We start from the raw sequence: 19,383 nt of genomic DNA on the forward strand, positions 1-19,383 counted from the left end.
TCAGCTGTTAAATGGGAGCAGTAATTGCTACCTCGTAGGCACGATGTAAGACTTACTTGAGAAACAGGCATAAAGTGTCTCAAGAGTTGCTATTATGATTGCATTAACCACTAGTAGGGCAAAGGCACACTCAACCGTGTTGCCCTCACATTCCAGTGTCATCCCGGTGTCTCCAACGCAAAACCAAAGCAGTCCTTCCGCCTCCCACCTCCTTCCCCTGCAACCAGTAGAGGGGGCAGGGAACGTGACTAGGGGGAGAGGCCTGGCCAGCGTGTGGGCGTAGCTGGAGAAGACTTGGGAGTGGGGCTACGCAGGCGGCAAGGGAGGAGCCCCGCGAGACCGAGAGGCGGGGCGTCGGCTCCTAGACCACAGCTTCTCAGGGGCGGGGTTCCTGCAGAGCGTCCCTGCGAACCTAGGCGAAACTGGAACCGCTCTTTGTTCTGGTTGCTGCTTTCTAGACCCTCTGGCCCCTGGGTCCATTCCTCGCCTTCCCGCTCTCTCCTCCCGCTTGTCCCCTGCATCGGGGCCTGCATCCCCTTCCCCAACTTCTTCGTCCTATATCCTGCCCTCACCCCTCCCCCAAACTTCTGGTCGGTGCCCTTGCCTGTTACCCTTCTCTCCACCCTCCCTCTTGCATTATCTTCCCCCTGGTCCCCTCTTGGTTCCTCCTTTTCCCAAGGTCTGGGTCGCTCCGCCCGGCCCCGCCTCTCCAGGGATGAACCCCTGAAACCCCGTGCCCATGGTCCTGACGCTGCTTCTCTCCGCCTACAATCTGTGCCGCTTCTTCGCCATGTCGGGCCCACGGTCGGGCGCCGAGCGGCTAGCGGTGCCGGGGCCGGACGGGAGCAGCTGCGCTGGGCCGTGGTGGGCGGCGGGCAGACGCGGGCCCCGCGAGGTGTCGCCAGGGGCGAGCACCGAGGTGCAGGGCGCCCTGGAGCGCGCGCTGCCCGAGCTGCAGCAGGCGCTGTCGGCTCTGAAGCAGGCGGGCGGCGTGCGGGCCATGGGAGCCAGCCTAGCCGAGGTCTTCCAGCTGGTGGAGGAGGCCTGGCTGCTACCAGCCATGGGCCGCGAGGTAGCCCAGGGTCTGTGCGACGCCATCCGCCTGGACGGTGGTCTGGACCTGCTGCTGCGTCTGCTCCAGGCGCCGGAGCTGGAGACGCGTGTGCAGGCTGCCCGCCTGCTGGAGCAGATCCTGGTGGCAGAGAATCGGTGAGGGGGCCGGGCTGGGGCGGAGAGCGCCGCGTGGTGTAGGGTCGCAAGGGCGGTCGAGTGCCTCGGTCTCCCGTGAGCCTCGCACTGTGCCTTTCCTGCCTCACCTCACAAACCCCTGCATTATTTCCCTGTTGGGGACCAGCGTGTCCATTTTACAGATGAGGAAACTGAGCCCTGGGAAAGTTTAGTGACTTGCCCAGCGTCACACAGTGAACTAATGGTGCAGCCAGGATTCACTCCCAGAGCTGGTGGGGTGAGAAATGAGAGAGGGGAGGAATGGAGTAGCAGGACAGGAATCTGTCCCTGGTTCTGAGGATGGAGCTGGGATCCCATTGCCGAAGCCCTCTAAACCCACAGCCCTCCTCCCGATGGGCGTGGATATCCTTCCGTGCTACCTTCTCTCTGCCATACCGTCCCACTCCCACTAAAAGAGAAAGAGAACACATTGCTCAGAAAATAGGAGGGGGGACCCCTTCCTCTTCCCCCAGGCTGAAATGAGTGCTTACCTAAGGTTACCTGCTGCCTTCATGCCACCCCCAGCAGTCCACTTCCTGCTTCCTCCTTTTTCATTTTGCTTCATGTAACAGGACAGACATGATCTCATGCTGTGCCTGCTCATGGGAAACACGATGGGTGTTTTCAGTTGGGATGGATGATGGGGGAGGAGAAAACTGAGGTGTGGAGCTAGGCAGGGGCCAGAGTATGTGTTCCCTACATCTTCCCCACACGTGCCAAGATACAGTAGGTGGGGTCCAACTGAAGCCTGGTTGCTATGCTTCCGTGCCTCTTGGGATCTCCCCTGGAATATGAGGACCACTGACCCACTTCCTTGCCCCTCTAATGCCAGAGGAGACCAGGCTGTCACACTCCAGTCTCATGCTGAATTCTCGGGCCCTTCAGGTTTAGAAGGGTTTTGGAAGGGCCACTTTCCATTTATGAAGCTCTCAAAGGTGTGATGGGCATGGATTAGGGGCGTTTTCCTTGCCCTTTTCAAAAAGTAAAGATAAGCTTGTGGATGGTGGAAATGATACAACTTTCAAAAGTGCATGAATGAAGCAATTTAAGTTGGGAGGCCAAGTTAGGATTCTGCTTGTTCAGTAAGTCATTAATCTTCTATCTAACAACAGGTGTCCTGTTGGGGATGGGCTGTGAATGTGGAGGGCTAGCAAATGGAGTGGGTGCTCACCGGATGTGGTGGGCTAGCATTGAAGGGTGTGTCCTGTAGGCCTGGTGTGTGGGATAGGGCAGCTATAACTAGAACTGCTGGAGAATGGGTGCAGCCAGCACCCTAAGAAGAGGAGGGCTGCAAGATGCAAATAGAACTGATACTTTTCAAGGTTGAAAATAACAATCCTCACCTGGTTCAGAATTACTGAGAAAGGAGGCACACTAACCGGTGTCTCCGGTCCCAAGAAACAACGTGCGGGTGTTGGCATCACTTCAGGACCAAGGACAGAACCCAGCGAGCCAGGTTCCGATCAAAATCCTCCGGGAGAAAGGCATAATCTCCCCACACCTCTGCACTGCTCCGAGAGGAGGCTGGGAGGGCAAGAAGGGAAGAGGGTGATGACACACTGAGAATTTGTGTCTATGAAATTTTTTCCTTCCTCCACCGACCAACTTCCTCATAAAGAAGGTTCTTCTATCAGCGCACCCACTCCTTTTGCCATTCCCTTTCCTGCAGCTCTCTTCTTCCCTGGGTGCTGCCACACTCACTGCCCGGGAGCCTAGGTCACAGCTCCACTGACCCTCGAATACCAGGAGAAGCCCAACAGGGTAGGGCGCTCTGAGCCTGGTCCCACCACACTCTTACTACTAGCCCTCTAAAATCACAGCCTGCCCCCTTCAGGAGACCATAATGAGGTTAAATGGCTTTCCCAAGAATACACAGTGAATAAGTGGAGGCGAAAGGTTTTTAAAGAAAGGAAAAGGGAAAAAAAAAACAACCATTGCACATAAATTCAAGTGCAAAGTACAAAAATGATACACACTTAAACGTTCTTTCTGTTCACTGGAGGCAAACCGGTGAAACAAGTTTCTTGTACGTCTTTCCAAGAGAGAGTCTCTGCATATACAAACACTTGCATATATATGTATATTACATATACAGGCTTATATATGTGTATATATGGACAATTTACCCCTCTTTCGGAGCTGTGATTTGATCCCAGACCCACAGCCTCTCAGACTGTAGAAGAATTGGGAATTGAGTGAATAAATGTCACAACTAGCACAGAGTTCAACTCTATAAAGGTGCCAAGTGCATAGGGAAAGGTGAGGGCTGGGGTTCAAGAAATGCACAATTGCACAGTTCCCTGGTGGTCTAGTGGTTAGGATTCCGGGCTTTCACCGCCGTGGCCTGGGTTTGATCCCTGGTCGGGGAACTGAGATCCCGCAAGCCTCGCAGTCCTCTTTCTGAATTGATGTTCCTGAACATGGCCTTCCCTTCATTGAGCCTCAGCGCGGGTGTTGTTGGATTAGATGACTTCTTAAGCACTTCCTGGTTCTGATATTCTTGGAGTATATATAGTCAGATTGTTCTGGAAGCACAAAGTGCAGACGAAGGATCTTGAGCCCTGGAGACAGACAGATGTGAGTTCAAATCCCAGCTATGCCTCTCACCAGCTGTGTAACCTGGGCATGCCATGTAACCTCTCTGAGCCTTGGCTTTCTCCTTGGTTAAAGGAACAATTGCAGTGCCGTCTGCCCGAGTGGATGATTAGAACCCATCTGTTCCTTTGGGCTACAGAGAAGTTCAGTGATCAGCTCAGCAAAGCTGTCCTGGCCTCAGGCCATGTTCTGGGCTCAGCTGGGCCCTGCAGTGGACACAAAGTCATAAGCACTGTGGTCACTGTGGTGCTCACTGGGCAAGGACTCCATAGCTGGCTGGGCCTATAAGTCTTTGAGGGACATCATTGGTGGAGGTCAGGAAGACAGGACACTTTCACCTCTGCCTGGAGTGTGGCAACTCTCCTGTCTCCTCTCTTGGCCTCCAAGCTCTCTCCCTTTGACCTGTCCTCCCCACAGCAGCCAGAGCGAGTTTCCTAAAACCTATGTGTTAACCAGGTCACTCCCCTTCCTGAAGCCCTTCAGTGACTCCCCATTTGCCATCAAGATGAAGTCCAAATGCTTTGAGATGGCTCAAACGGCCCCCAGGAACTCTTTCCTCGCTCTTCCCTTGAAACTTCCACCTCAACCACTTGAAGTAGCTTCTGCTTTTTGCCCATTTAATGGGTATAAAGTGATAGCTGGTTTAATTTTTATTTCTCTGATTACTAATGAATTAGAGTATCTCTATTTGCTTGTTAACGTTTTGAATTTCCTTTGGTAAATTGCCCATTTGTGTCCTTCGCCCCTTTTCTGTTGGATTTACTGCCTTTTGCTTGTTCATTTGAATATGTATTTATATATTCTATATACGAGTCCCTCGTTGATTTTACACTTTTCCTTGTTTGTTTTAGACATTGCAAACATCTCTGGCTTTCTTTCTCTTCCTGGAACGTGCCAAGCTCATCAGCCCTCGGGGCTTTTGTCCTTGCTGTTCTCTCTGCCTATTAAGCTCTCCTTCCAGATACTGGCAAGCAGGGGTCTCTGGACATTTAACTCGCAGATGTCACTTCCTCAGACATATCCCTCCACCCAGGCACTCTCCATCACAGCACCTGGTTTTGCTGTCGTTTTGGTCAGATAACTATGATCCTGTTCATTCGCCGTTTACTTGCTTACTGTTTGTCTCTATATTAGCTGTTATTAGCTCCAGTCTCTCTTAGGCACTGTTTAACTTCAGCCCCTATTGCGGTGCCTGGTACACAGTAAGTCCTCAATAAATGGTGTTTTGAATGAATGAATAAATACACCCCAGTCACACAGCATACAGTGCAGAGAATTTTGATGAAATGAACATTTATTGAGTCTTTCCTATGTGCCAGGAACTGTGCCAAGCATTTTACATGCATTCTTACATTAGTTCTCGTAATAACTCTATGGGGTGGGTATTCACTTTATCCTATTTATGAGATGAGGAAACCAATAAAGATAAAGGAAGGTACCCAAGGTCCCACAGCTAGAAAATGGTAGAGAAGAAACCAGGACCCAGGAGATCTGCTCTAGAGCTTGAATTCTTAACCACTACACATGCTGCTTCTCCAGGGAAGGGTGTCTGGGAAGAAATGGGTGTGGCCAGAATGGAGCACCCTTATAATCAGAGAAGTCTGGTTGTCCCAGGGCAGGAGATGAGGGAGGTGGAGGAGGCAGGGAGGACCAGACTCATGTACTATTTGACGCTAGCGAGGCCCAGAAAGCATAAGTAACGAGGCCCTGGGTTAAGATAAGCACCCCGGGCTGCGGCACCTCCACTTCCTCCCTCCCGCTTTCCTTCGGCAGGGACCGAGTGGCGCGCATCGGGCTGGGCGTGATCCTGAACCTGGCAAAAGAGCGGGAGCCGGTGGAGCTGGCGCGGAGCGTGGCCGGCATTTTGGAGCACATGTTCAAGCACTCGGAGGAGACGTGCCAGCGGCTGGTGGCGGCCGGCGGCCTGGACGCGGTGCTGTACTGGTGCCGCCGCACCGACCCGCCGCTGCTCCGCCACTGCGCGCTGGCGCTGGCCAACTGCGCGCTGCACGGGGGCCAGGCGGCGCAGAGGCGCATGGTGGAGAAGCGCGCCGCCGAGTGGCTCTTCCCGCTCGCCTTCTCCGAGGACGAGATGCTCCGACTGCACGCCTGCCTCGCCGTGGCGGTGCTGGCCACCAACAAGGAGGTGGAGCGCGAGGTGGAGCGCTCGGGCACGCTGGCCCTCGTGGAGCCGCTAGTGGCCTCACTGGACCCCGGCTGCTTCGCCCGCTGCCTGGTGGACGCCAGTGACACCAGCCAGGGCCGCGGGCCTGACGACCTGCAGCGCCTTGTGCCACTGCTTGACTCGTCGCGCTTGGAGGCGCAGTGCATCGGGGCTTTCTATCTCTGTGCCGAGGCTGCCATCAAGAGTCTGCAGGGCAAGACCAAGGTGGGTGCGGGTGTGGGGTTGGGTGGGGAGGGGGTTAAAGAGAAACTGGGAAGGCGCCCCAGAGGAAATGACATTCAGCTGGGACTTGAGGAACTTCCCTGGTGGTCCATTCGTTAAGACTCCACGCTTCCACTGTAGGGGACACGGGTTTGATCTCGGGTCAGGGAACTAAGATCCCGCATGCCGGTGGCACAGCCAAAAACAAAACAAAACAACAAACAAAACAAAAACAAACAAAAAACTAGGACTTGAAATACACATGAGAGGTGAAATAAGGAGAAAGATGAGGGACCCATCATTCTGGCCTTGAAGGCAAGACCAAGGTTTTATGTAGGGGACATACATCTCTGTATGATCTCTGTGTTCTACAAAGATCACCCTGACTGCTGCATGGAGATGGGGTAGGCAAGGATGAGGCTGCAGGCAGGGGGGTCAGATAGAAGGCCATGGCAGGGGGCAGCTGGGATGGTGGAGGTGAGGACCAGGGCATGACAGCAGAGGCAGAGAGAAGCAGATTCCAGAGGTTACTGAAGAGACAGAGTTAGAACTTGGTGGGTGGCTGGGTGAAGGAAGATGAGCAGCTGAGGATACTCCTGGCTTTGGACAACCCAGTGGATGGTGGCACCTGCTACTGAGATAAGGTGAACTGGGTGAGATAGTTTGAGGGTGGAGAGAAAGTGAGTTCAATGGGACAGATGGAGTTTGAAGTGCCTGAGGGATGACAGCCTGGGGTGCTCCAGTGGGCCATTCTGTCATTTGGGTCTGGAGTCCAAAAAGGAGATGGAGTAAACAGAGGCAGGACATCCATGTGTCAGCTAGATAACTCCCACCCAGGTCCCAAAGGGTCCCCAATCTCAGGACCTGATATGCAGCCTTTGCCCTCTGCTTTAAATTGCTGTGTGACTCTGGGTCCCTGGCTTCCCCTCTCTGGGCCTTTATGTGCCTCACTTTTTTTTTTTTTTTTTTTTTTTACTATTTATTTATTTGGTTGCACTGGGTGTTAGTTGCAGCAGGCAGGCTCCTTAGTTGCGGCTTGTGAGCTCCTTAGTTGTGGCATGCAAACTCTCAATTGCGGCATGCATGTGGGTTCTAGTTCACTGACCAGGGATCAAACCCTGGCCCCCTGCATTGGGAATGCGGAGTCTTATCCTCTGTGCCACCAGGGAAGTCCCTATATGCCTCACTTTTGACCTCTGGAAAATTGAAGGAGTGGACCACAGCAGCAGTTCTTACCCTGGATGTGAGACTAGTAATAGTTAAATTATCGAAAGTTTCTGGTGTTAGTTTTTTAAATATTACAGAATTAAGATTATCCAATAATGTCACACTCCCTCCTTTGTATTCCTCTGGAGGTTTGGGGGGTTAGTGACCGCTGGTGCACAGGGAGCGGTGCACACTGCATGGACCACCCTGTCTGTGCGACAGGGGTCATCTGGGGCTGGACAGGGGTCATCAGAGGAGCGTGTCTCACAGGTGATTGTCACCCATCACGTGTGTTCCCAAAGATGCAGAAGAGACTGTTGTGTTAGGGGGTCTCTGAGGCCTCTTCCAAGGTCCAGTGTTCTAGGAGCTTTTGATTCTCCTCTCTGCACCGCAGAGTTGGGCCATGGGAGGACTGGCTTTACGAAACAGGCCATTCTGTTTTGGGAGGAGGGATTCAAAGGGAAGTAGGGAGTGAGGACCCCAAGGAGTGGGTCTTGGCAGCAGCCATGTCCACCAGCCCTGGCACCTCTTTCCCAGCAAGGCCAAGTGAGCGCAGTTCAATAGAGACATAGTGAGCCCTCACTCTGTGCCCTGCAGTGTGCCAGTTATGGGACTCCAGGGGTGGCTAAGACATGACCTCAGCTTACAGTCCAGTAGAAATTGCACTATCAGTTAACAACAGTAGCATCCAGAGTGTAGCACAAGGCCTAACTGGAGGTATGGGCCAAGCTGTGGGGCAATCAAAGCAGGCTGCATGTTGGAGGTGCCAATCAATTTGGATCCAATGGATGAGTAGGATTCCCACAAGCAGGCTAGAAGAACTAAGCGTCTGGAAACACCACAGGTTGAGTGAGGCCCAGAGGTGGGAGAGCCTCCATGGGTGGGTGGCTTGGTGAAGGGGGAGTAGAGTGGGGATTGGTGGGCAGGGGCTGCACTGTGCCAGGCCTGGCAGCCATACTGAGAACTCGACTTGATTTCAGGGCAGATGGAAGCTGTAGAGGGGAGGCATGAGAGGGACTTACCTGGTCAAGAGCTGAAGGAGCTTCTGGAGGGGGAATCCACAGGACCTGGTGATTTATTGGATGAAGGAAGGGCAAGGGCAGACGGTGGGGTTTTCAGCGGTGAGAAGAGGCGAGGGAAGGGACCAGGCACGTTTGGGGGCGGCTGGTGAATTGGTGGGTCCAAGACATCCTCTCTGCACTTCCCCAGGTATTCAGCGACATAGGTGCCATCCAGAGCCTGAAACGCCTCGTCTCTTACTCCACTAATGGTACCACGTCGGCGCTGGCGAAGCGCGCGCTGCGCCTGCTGGGCGAAGAGGTGCCGCGGCCCATCCTGCCCAGCGTGGCCAGCTGGAAGGAAGCCGAGGTCCAGACGTGGCTGCAGCAGATCGGCTTCTCCCAGTACTGCGAGAGCTTCCGGGTAGAGCCGCACGGGGTCGCCGGCCGGCGGTCGGAGCAGGCGCATCCCCTAGGGCCGCGTGGCCGCTAGGGGCGCCCTGCACACAGGCGACCGCGCCCCATCCCGGCGCAGCACGCCAGCGGCACCAGGGTGGACTTTTGGGGGTGGGGAGCCTGTACTCAGTGTTTTTCGGGGTCATTCGGTTCTCATCTGGGTCCCATCCGCCTCCCCTACCGCCATCTCCAGGTCCCTGCTCTTGATCTTGTGCTGGGTGGGGTGCAAATGCTGAGGATGGGAGCCTTTCCTTACATCTGACCCCTCCTCCAGGAGCAGCAGGTGGATGGAGACCTGCTTCTGCGGCTCACGGATGAGGAACTCCAGACCGACCTGCGCATGAAGTCAGGCCTCACCCGCAAGAGGTACGGAGCCTCCAGCCCGCATACTCCCCCGCCCCGGGCAGGTCTAACTAAACGCCCCCTCCGCCTCTAGCCAGTGCCCAGTCAAGATCTCAGCATCCTCTCCTCCCTTGGGTGCAGATTCTTTAGGGAGCTCACGGAGCTCAAGACCTTCGCCAACTATGCTACATGCGACCGCAGCAACCTGGCCGACTGGCTGGGCAGCCTGGACCCGCGCTTCCGTCAATACACGTATGGCCTGGTCAGCTGCGGCCTGGACCGCTCCCTGCTGCACCGAGTGTCGGAGCAGCACCTCCTGGAGGACTGCGGCATCCACCTGGGCGTGCACCGCGCCCGCATCCTCACGGCCGCCAGAGGTCAGCCTGCCCACCTGGGCCCCTAGCCCTGCCCCTGCCCCTGCCCTGGAGGGGTGAGGGGAGACACATGGGGGGGCGCTCAGAGCCTCCCTGCGGGTTGATTGAGCGCGTAGGCTGTGCTGCACTGGGCTCTGAGGATAAAGATGAATATGTTGCACTTTGCCCTCAAGAAGTTCCCAGTCTGAGGTGGGTAGGAGGGTGGGAGGAAGGCAGACGTATAAACAGGCACGTGGCTGCAGGAGCTGGCATGCCCAGGACTCCAGTGGGAACCTAGAGGAAGCACCACCTACCCTGTCCACCCAGGCCTAGGCTTTGGAGAGGGGAGGATGCCTGACCAGGTCTTGAAGGACGTGTTGGGGGTGGGGAAGAGTGGTGGCAGCAGGAAGAGCAGCCCAGGCAGAGGGAGCCGTACATGCAAGTGTGGAGGTGAGACAGCATGGGGGCTGGGTACAGGGGATGTGGGCGGGAAGACAGAGGGCTTATCCTGTTAGTCCACAGCTGACAAAGTATGGGTGCTTTAGGGAGGTCGTGAGAGCAGAGTGGATCCTAGGGCTCTAGCAGCCCTCTTGACTTATTGATTTAATTTACTAATTTACTATTTGGCTGACATTTATTGTCAATTACTAGAGGCCAGGCCCTGATTAAGTTTTTAACAGATATTATCTCATTAATCTCTACATCCGTTCTGTGCAGTGGGTGTTTGTTTTTTTAAAGTCAGCTCTTAAAACTTTTTAAAGAATAAAAGTGGTATAATTTAACTTAAAAGTGTCCAGTTTGAACAGTTTTGAATGTATACCCCTGTGTAACCATCATCATAATCAAAGATAAAGGACAGTTCCATCGTGGGTGTTAATTTTACAGATGATGAAACTGAGATTTAAATTCATTTTGTAAGGTTATAAGTCATTAAATGACAGAACTGGGATCTCAACCTCTGCCTTTATACCTCGTAAAGAGACAAACGTTGTCTGAATATTATAAGATGGGTTCTTTTCATGCGTAAGTATGTACTAAGCTCCCACAGGGGACAAGGGACTGGGCTTTGGCCCCATTCTTTTGCTTCAACCAAAGCAGATTAACTTCTATCATTTTTACATTGCAGCTCCCAATAAATCCCCAAGATTTAATTTTTTAAAAACAAGAGGGTGCTACAGCAAAAATAGCTTACAAACATCTCCTGTAGGGAGTAGGGAGCCATGCACAGTTTTGAAGTGGGGGCAATGACACACTCAGATTTGGATTTTAAGCAGAGCTCTCTGGTGCCTGCGGCAAAAAGATTAGACTGGGCAGGTGTGGATCTGGAGAGACCACTGAGGACGCTGGAGTTGGGGGCCTGGACACAGGGACGGCCCTGAGGCTGGAGTCCAGGATGTTGGTAGGCAGAATCCACAGAGCACGGTGCCTGACCCTGAGCATTGAATGTCAGCTCCATGAGGGCAGGGTTTGTTTTGTTCATTGCTGTATCCCAAGCACTAAGAATACTGCCTGGCACACAGAAAGCACTTAGTAAATATTTGTTGAATGAATGAATGAGAGGCAGGAGTTGAGGCTGATACCCAGGTTTCTGGCTTTGGTGGGAGACTAGGAAGAAGTGGGGTCTGGGGAGGATTTGGGATGGGTTGGGTTTGGAGTACCCGTGGGCAGCTGGCTGTGCAGGTCTGGAGCTCTAGAGAGAGGGCAGTGCTGGAGGTGTCCCCAGAACACAATGCCTGCCTCCTGAGAGGGCCTCACTGATAGTTTGCAGCCTGCCTTCCTGTAGGCCCCATCTCTCCACCTCTCTGACCCTTTTTGGAGCAAGCCACCCTGCCTGGGCTGGGCTGAGAGGGCTGGGTATGCAGGAGATTATGTACCTCGTGGTGAATGATGGGGAAGGCCCACCCTCACCAAGCCGTCTCTTGTCTGCTTCAGAAATGCTACATTCCCCTCTGCCCTGCACCGGCTGCAAGCCCTGCGGGGACACTCCAGACGTCTTCATCAGCTACCGCCGAAACTCAGGCTCCCAGCTCGCCAGGTGAGGAGGGGCGGACAGGCAGGCTGCCTGGGGCCTTGCGGGGAGGCCACGGCAGTGACACAGGACCTCTCTGCAGCCTCCTGAAGGTGCACCTGCAGCTGCACGGCTTCAGTGTCTTCATTGATGTGGAGAAGCTGGAAGCGGGCAAGTTCGAGGACAAGCTCATTCAGAGTATCATGGGTGCCCGCAATTTTGTGCTGGTTTTGTCGGCTGGGGCTCTGGACAAGTGCATGCAGGACCACGACTGCAAGGACTGGGTGCACAAGGTAAGTGCTGGCCTCTGTGGTCCCAGCATTGGCCTGTGGCCCAGGGCACAAGGTCCCCGTTTCATTCTTTCTCACCTGCATATACTCCAGCAACCTCCATAGCCCAGCTGGAAGTCAGGAGCCATGGCTCTGACTGTAATGGGACTTGAGCAACTCACTTAGGTTCTCCGAGCCCCAGTTTTCTCATCTTCAAAATGGGGGTAACTTACCTGTCCTGTCCACCTCGTAGAATTGTTGTGAGGGTCAGAGAAGGATGAACACGCTTTGAAAAATAACCTCTGTGAGGGAAGGGGGGCAGGAGAGCATAGTGACAGGCACAGTGGAATGGTTAAGAGCTGTGAGTTTAAATCCTGGCTCTGGCTTTGGGCAAGTTACTTAACCCTAATGAGCTTCGTGTTTATCACTGGAAAGCGGGATAGTTAGAGTACCTAACTCCCTAGGGTATTGTTAGGAAGATTAAAAGAGGTAAAATTTGTGAAGGGCTTAGCAGAATGCCTGGCACATAAGAACTGCTGTATGATAGCAGCAATGACTATTATTAATATAATTTTTGTGAGTACTACCACTGTTTAATTCCCCATTGTATCCCGAGTGCCTAACGCATAGTAAAAACTTATTGGGAACTTGTAGAATGGATGGATGGATCTGTATCACATCTGTAGGTTATTAATCATTACTCGTTAGTCAGCAGGAATTGGGGCCAGGGCAAAGGGAAGCAGTTGTCATATGGATAGGGCCCTTGTCCTAAAGCAGCTAAGGAGACAAGGATATGCCCAGAATGACTAGATCATACATAAATTGGTGTCAACGTAAAGCCAGGTAGGCGAACCTCTTACTTGCTATAAGAATACGGAGAAAGGAAAAAAACATCAAGGGCTGGAATAATCCGGGGAGGCTTCGTGAAGGAAGCGGAACTTGAGAAGAGTCTTAAGAATTTAGGCCAGTGGAAGAGAAGGCATCTCAGGCAGGGCAACAGCAGGAGCAAAGAAGAAAAGTAGGCATGAGGGGCTTCCCTGGTGGCGCAGCGGTTGAGAGTCCACCTGCCAATGCGGGGGACGCGGGTTCGTGCCCCGGTCTGGGAAGATCCCACATGCCGCGGAGCGGCTGGGCCCGTGAGCCATGGCCGCTGAGCCTGCGCGTCCGGAGCCTGTGCTCCGCAACGGGAGAGGCCACAGCAGTGAGAGGCCCGCGTACCGCAAAAAAAAAAAAAAAGTAGGCATGAGAAGGGTGCCAGAAACCTGCATTATCACTGGTATTGCCTTCTCCATTTTACGGATGAAGAAACCAAGGCTCGGAGAAGTAGAATAATTTTTCCCATGGCCACACTGCCTGGGCAGAAATCAGAACTGGGCTTTGAACTCCCCCTGTCTATCTGACTCCAAAGCCCATGCACTTTCTTAAGATCCAGCTTTGTCCTATGACTCAGATCTGAAGGGTGGGAGGGGAGGTGGTGAGATAGGATTGGAATCAGCTGACACCAGAGTGACTGCATCTTTTCCCAACTCCGAGTTCAGTGATGTCACGCCAGTAGCTTGAAATCAGCCATGGTGGGAGTAGTTACACTAAAGAAATTGGTAAAAACTACAAATCAGGATTTTATTTGTTTGGTTGTTTTTTTTCCCCCTCTGGAGAGCTAGTTGTTAAACATGTACCAGCACACCACTGGCTGGGTAAGAACTAAGAAACCAGGTTATGGGGTTCCTAAAGGCAGGGAGAAGACCTGTGCTGAAAGCACTGGCAAAAGGGATCCCGTGAGGGCAGTGACGCCATACCAGTGGGTTTTAGGGAGAAGGTTCCGCGCTAGGGTGCAGCCCACATTGACAGCGGGGAAGAGGGTCAGGCCCCAGAGGCCATGTAGGAGGGTCTGAATACTGGGTTTGGTTTGGGGAGGGGATGCTGGGTCAGAGAGACACCCTGGAGGATCATGGCTTAGAGCAGGTGGCAGGCGGCCTTCTGAGAGAAAGAGAGGAGTGTCTGTGAGCTCCGTTGAGAGCTCAGACCTTGCCTGGTTCATGCTGCATCCCTGATGCCTAAAACCGTGCATGGTACAAAGTAGGCTCTTTTTGAAGAGTTTTTAGAATAATTGAATCAATGATTAAATAGATGAGTGATTCTGATGAAGCTGAGATGACTGGGAGAAGCATACGTTATCTACTAGGTTTACTGGGTCAGACTGGCCAGGCTCTGAATCGGTACAGTGAGCAGTGTGCTGTCTTTGCTTCTGTGTAATTCTGGATGAAACAAATGTCTAAAGGTTCCCACATAAGTTGCTGCAGGGCCAGAATTCATCCAAGTGCTCAGCAGAGAGGCAGAGGGCTTGGTTGAAATAGCCTTGGACTTGGAATCTGAATGCTTGAGTCGGAGACCTGGCCCTCTCCTGGGCTGGGCATGTATGTGACTTGGGAGCAAGTCCCTCCCCTTCGCTGGCCTTCCTTCTTCTCAGCTGTAAAATGGAGAGGTGCCCCAGAAGCCAATCAGGGTTGAAGTTATGCAGATTCCTTCCCCAGGAAGGCTCTGCTCCACGAGGGTGCCTGGCGTCCATCACTGTCCCAGCCAACTGCAAGGAGGGAGGAGCGGGCAGGTGGTGGAAGCCTTTGCCTTGGACCAGTCCCAAAGGCTCCATCATCCCTCCTTGGTTGTTTTTAGTACTGAATTGCCTCTGGTTTTAAAACTGCTTTCCTCAAAGCCACATTTAGTGGGTAATCAATATGGAAAACCACAAGTAAACTGCATTCAAAAAGTCCAATCCTTGTGGTACTCCCTTGAAAGGAAAAAAACATTCAATAAGCACTTACCAGAGCACCCATTAATAGCAATATCCTCAGAACAACCTAGTGAGGTAAGTTTTATTATCCCCACTTTACAGAGGAGGAAGTAATAACACTTGTTATTTATTTAAAACATACACTGCATGCTAGTCGCTAGTCTAACCACTTGCCATGGGATAGCACAGTTATTTCTCCCAGCAATCCTGCAAGATAGGGACTATCATTAACTCTGTTTTAGAAATTAGAAAACAGAGGCTTGGAGAGCCTGTTGTTTTTGCCTCAAATGACAGAGCCTGTGTCAGAGACTTGATGTGAACCCAGATCTGATGATTCCAGAGCGTAACCCCTAAATGCTATGCTGTCTCATTCATTCATTCAGCCAGTCCGCTGTTAAGTATTTAGCAAAGGCAGACTACGGGCAAGGCTTTGTGAAAGATCCTGAGATACAAGGTGAGTGAAACCTGGACATGGTTCCCACCTTTATGTCTGGTGGGGAAGCAGATATTAAGTAAATTACTCATTAGTGAATTTAAATTCGTAAGTGTAGCATGTGATGCGGAGCCTATGAGAACCTGTAACAGGGGATCTGACCTGGTCAGGAAGTGAGGGAAGACTTCCCTAGGAAAGTTGATTGAGCTCAGATCAGAAAAATGAGTTGGTATTAGCTAGGTGAAACAGCAGGGAAGAGTGTTCTAGTCAGAGGAGGCGGCATGTGCAAAGGCCCTGTGGAGGGAGGGAGGCGGCAGATCTAAGGGACTGCAAGGTCTGTGTGGCTGGGAGGACAGCGCAGGGATAGAGTTTGAGAAGTGAGCTGTGGCCAACCGCACAGAGCCTTGAACTTTATTCAAAGAACCATGTAGAGTCGTGAAGTTTTAAGTAGGGGGGTGGGGTGACATGATCAGATTTGCATTTTGCAAAGAGTAGCTAGGTGAAGGGGCAACATGGAGAATGAATTAGAGGAGGCAAGAATGGATGAGAAGAGACCCGGTAGGGGCTAATGGTAATACGGGGTTGGCTGGTGGGGGTGGAAGTGGAGAAAAATGAGAGGATTTGAGAAATAAATAAGGACTACAACTGGCAGGGCTCAGGGTGGATCAGTTTGGATGCAGGGGGTGTGATGTACTTCTTGACACCAAATTTGTGTGGGCTTTTTCCCATACCAACAACCAGTTCTCCATTTCACCAGCACCAGCTGGCTGTCCCACAATTCAATTCAGTTCTGACACTAACTACCCACCGGGAGCCAGTGTCAGACTCCATGGTTTAAGGGATCAGTCTCACAAGTCGGCCCTCACTTCAGACCCAGTCGCAAGGCCCAGGCCACCTGCACTGCTGTCTGACTCAGCTACAAATGCAGGGGTTCCTATGACCACCCCCCTCAGGTTCAATAATTTGCTAGAATGACATGCAGAATTCAGGAAAGCACTTTACTTAACTATTACTGGTTCGTTTTAAAAGATACAACTCAGGAACATCCAAATGGAAGAGATGCACAGGGCAAAGGAAGCGGGGGTGGGAGCGCGGGCAGGGCTTCCATGCCCTCTCCGGGCCACCCTCTCCACACCTAGATGTGTTCACCAACCTACCAGTCCTTAGGGGTCTTATGGAGGTCTCATTATGTAGGTGTGATTAAGTCATTGGTGAGTGAACTCAGTCTCCAGCCCTTCTCCCCTCCCTGGAGGTGAGGGGGGCACTGAAAGTTCCAACCCTCTAATCACAGCTTAGTCTCCCTGGCCACCAGCCCCCATCCTGAAGCTATTCGGCACAGCCCCACCCCCCAGGTCATGCGAGAGGGCTTTAGGAGCTCTGTACCGAGAACCTGGAACAAAGGGCAAATGGAGATTTATCATACCACAGGGGATGAGGGAGAAGTCAACGTGGACTTCACGGCCAACATCCCCCCTTGGGCTCAGCCTGGCCCCGAGGTCCCTGGATAGGGCCCCACGTGTCCTCCTCTTCCCCTCGTCTTCCTCTAGGAGATTGTGACTGCTTTGAACTGTGGCAAGAACATCGTGCCCGTCATTGATGGATTCCAGTGGCCAGAGCCCCGGGCCCTGCCCGAGGACATGCAGGCTGTGCTCACCTTCAATGGCATCAAGTGAGGAGGGGGCGGGGTGGGTGACACAGGCCCCCAGCCAGCAGCTCCCTCTGCCCAGCCCTCTGACCCACCAGCCTCTGCACCCACAGGTGGTCCCACGAGTACCAGGAGGCCACCATCGAGAAGATCATCCGCTTCCTGCAGGGCCGCACCTCCCGGGACTCATCTGCGGGCTCTGACACCAGTTTGGAGGGTGCTGCACCCCTGGGCCCCGTTTAACCAGTCCCTAATTCCCAAGCCCTGCCGTGACCCCCCATTTCCATCATCCCCCCAATGGAACAGCTCCTCAATCCGGCTTCCCTGGGCTGAGACAGCCTGGGCTCTTCTCAGGAAATGGCTCTCTGCCTCCCCCGACCCTCACCGTCCACCTCAAACCCGGCTTCCTCAATATCTGGAAAGGGAAGGAAAGCCAGGCATTGGGGGTGCTAAGACCTCCCCTAGCCCCTGCCCCCAGGTCCTGTCTCGGGCGTGGGAGGGTCACTGCTCAGCTCTGGAGACTGGAGAATGAGGGTGTGCTGCATGCTAACCCCTCTCCTGCCCTGCCAGCAGCCAGCCTGAGTAGAGTGAAGGCAGGCAGCCTCGGGCAGGGCTCAGTGCAATGGCCAACCCTCCCCACCAAGCAAGGGCTTGGGCCCGGGAGCCAGCTAGGGATGAGAGGCTAGCCATGGCTCTCCACCGAGACTGCGCCTGGCCCCTGGGCTCACCACTTCCTGCCATCCTGTGGCCTTGCACTGTAACCACTCAGTGCCCTTAGCTGGCCTGGTCTGGTCCCAGGTCCACTCCCAGCCTTCCTGATGTGCATCCTCCTTTACCACATCTGGGGTCAGGGTGAGACTGAGCCGGCCCTCGCTCTGGCTGGTCTGCAGCCGTGGCCTGCGCTCACCGGTGCACGGGAGCCCCCTGCTTGAGGCTGAGCAGGGGACGCTGCCTCTCGAAGAGCAGCTAGCCACCCTACCTGGCCTTGGTGCTGTGCGCCACGCCTCTGCCCAGCATGGCCCAGCTCCCTTCCTCAGCCCCTCACCCGTCCAAGGCTGCCCCCGCACTGGCTCAGGGGGAGCTGGGGCGAGGCAGCCCCCCTGTGGCAGCAGCAGTAGCCCGGGCAGAACCTGTAGCTCCCTGGGAAGAGGCAAGATCCTGAAGAAGGGCATGGGGTGCATTCGAATCACCTGGGAATTTTGTTAAAATCCCATTCAGGACACGGGGGTGGGGCCCGAGTTCCTGCATTTCTCACAAACTCCCACCTGGGCTGAAGCTGGTGATCAAGGAATGATACCTTAGGAAGCAAGACTGAAACACAAATGCCTCACAAATGTTTGCCATTTCCCTGACACTTCACTCCATGGTCTCTAATCATCAGAGCAGCCTTACCTGGTATTATCTCCATCTTACAGAGAAGGAACTGAATGTCGTGCCCAGTTTCCCAAGTCACCAGTGGCAGCCCCAGGATGCAGACCTGGCCTCCTGGCGCTCAGTCCACCGTCGGGGGGACTGAGAATCATCCTGGAGGCTGCGCCCTGGGCAGGGCTGTTGCTCCACAGACGGCTGGCTTCCCTCTTGCCCCAAAGAATCTAGCCGTGGGGGGACAGGCTTTCACAACAGAAGGCTGACTCGGGGGCTGTAAAGAAATAACCGAGCAGGAGTGTCCCTCGGCCCCTTCCTCCACCAGGGTAGGAGAGCAAGAAAGCATCCTCCTTCCAGTAAATGCAGGCTCCAGCTAATGGGCTCAGCGGGCACCTGCCCTGCCCCTCCCCTCCCCTCCTGAGGGCAGTGGGTTCACACCTGAAGGCTGGCTCAGCTCCCAGAGCCACCTCCTGCAGGTGCTGGCCAGGGCCCTCGGAGCTCTTGGGCCACATCGTCAGAAAGTCAAAGGTCTCGCTCCAGGCTTGGAACTCCTTCCTTCCACTCGCCTCCCTGTCAAAGATACTGCCTCTAGCCGGTCCTCTGACTGCACTTGACCCTCTTCCTTCTTGCCGCATGAATGCCCACCGGTGCCCTGGATACGACGGTGACTGAGGCAGACTGGATGTTGCCTTCAAGAGCAGAGACAATAACAATACAGTGTGATGAGTCTCCTCCAGGGGAAGCCTTCTGTCTTTTTGTCCCCAATCAGTCCCACTCCCTCCTGAGGTCCCTCATGGACAGTACTCAGAGAGGTGGCCCAGCGCTCTTTGTTTTTCTGTCTGGCACACTCTCTACTGCTGCCTCCCTCCTGTCTCTCTGAGGAATCACAGCCCAGCCTCCGGGCCCCACCGGAGCAGCTGAAGTGACGAGCCTCCCCTGGCCAGGCCAGTGTGTTCAGGGGTCAGCCTCCCCGGCCGTAACAAACACTGCCCAGATTGCAGCCAGGGCAGGCACCCTGGCCCACACCTTCCACCTAGGCGTGGTCTCACAGGGCCGGTCCTGAGACAAAGGGCTGAGAAACAGCCTTTCACCACCCGCCCCCCAGCCTGCTCTGACATTGCAGCCTGGTCTGCGGGGTCAGGGTTTTCTGCTTGGCTGGGCTGTAGCTGCTGCTCCCAGGTCGGGGCTGAGTCAGCCTCACCCCACCCCTCTCCAAGACCAAGAATTGCTCATGACCGACCAAGAAACACTCAAAAGTCAAAAGTCCAGCTCCAACTCATTTATCCTTCCCCTAGGTCCATGAATAGAGGCA

General features: G+C 53.9%; 1 protein-coding gene across 1 annotated transcript; it reads left to right on the top strand.

Annotated features, from left to right (window-relative positions):
* Window positions 1-739: 739 nt before the first annotated feature.
* Window positions 740-16,949, top strand: SARM1 (sterile alpha and TIR motif containing 1). The gene is made up of 9 exons (XM_065898032.1): window positions 740-1,209; window positions 5,596-6,211; window positions 8,624-8,836; window positions 9,143-9,234; window positions 9,352-9,587; window positions 11,496-11,598; window positions 11,675-11,864; window positions 16,609-16,730; window positions 16,820-16,949. The coding sequence occupies exons 1-9, from the start codon at window positions 740-742 to the stop codon at window positions 16,947-16,949; spliced, it is 2,172 nt and encodes a 723-aa protein (XP_065754104.1).
* The last annotated feature ends 2,434 nt before the right edge of the window (window positions 16,950-19,383 follow it).

This window comes from Phocoena phocoena, chromosome 19 (assembly GCF_963924675.1).
Source record: "Phocoena phocoena chromosome 19, mPhoPho1.1, whole genome shotgun sequence".
Lineage (NCBI taxonomy): Eukaryota > Metazoa > Chordata > Mammalia > Artiodactyla > Phocoenidae > Phocoena > Phocoena phocoena.

Bases quoted from the DNA above. Each gene is read 5' to 3' on its own strand.
- SARM1 (XM_065898032.1), top strand. From the start codon at position 740: ATGGTCCTGACGCTGCTTCTCTCCGCCTACAATCTGTGCCGCTTCTTC. The intron at 6,212-8,623 runs GTGGGTGCGGGT...GCACTTCCCCAG, and splicing joins GTCTGCAGGGCAAGACCAAG to GTATTCAGCGACATAGGTGC. The intron at 8,837-9,142 runs GTAGAGCCGCAC...CCCCTCCTCCAG, and splicing joins AGTACTGCGAGAGCTTCCGG to GAGCAGCAGGTGGATGGAGA.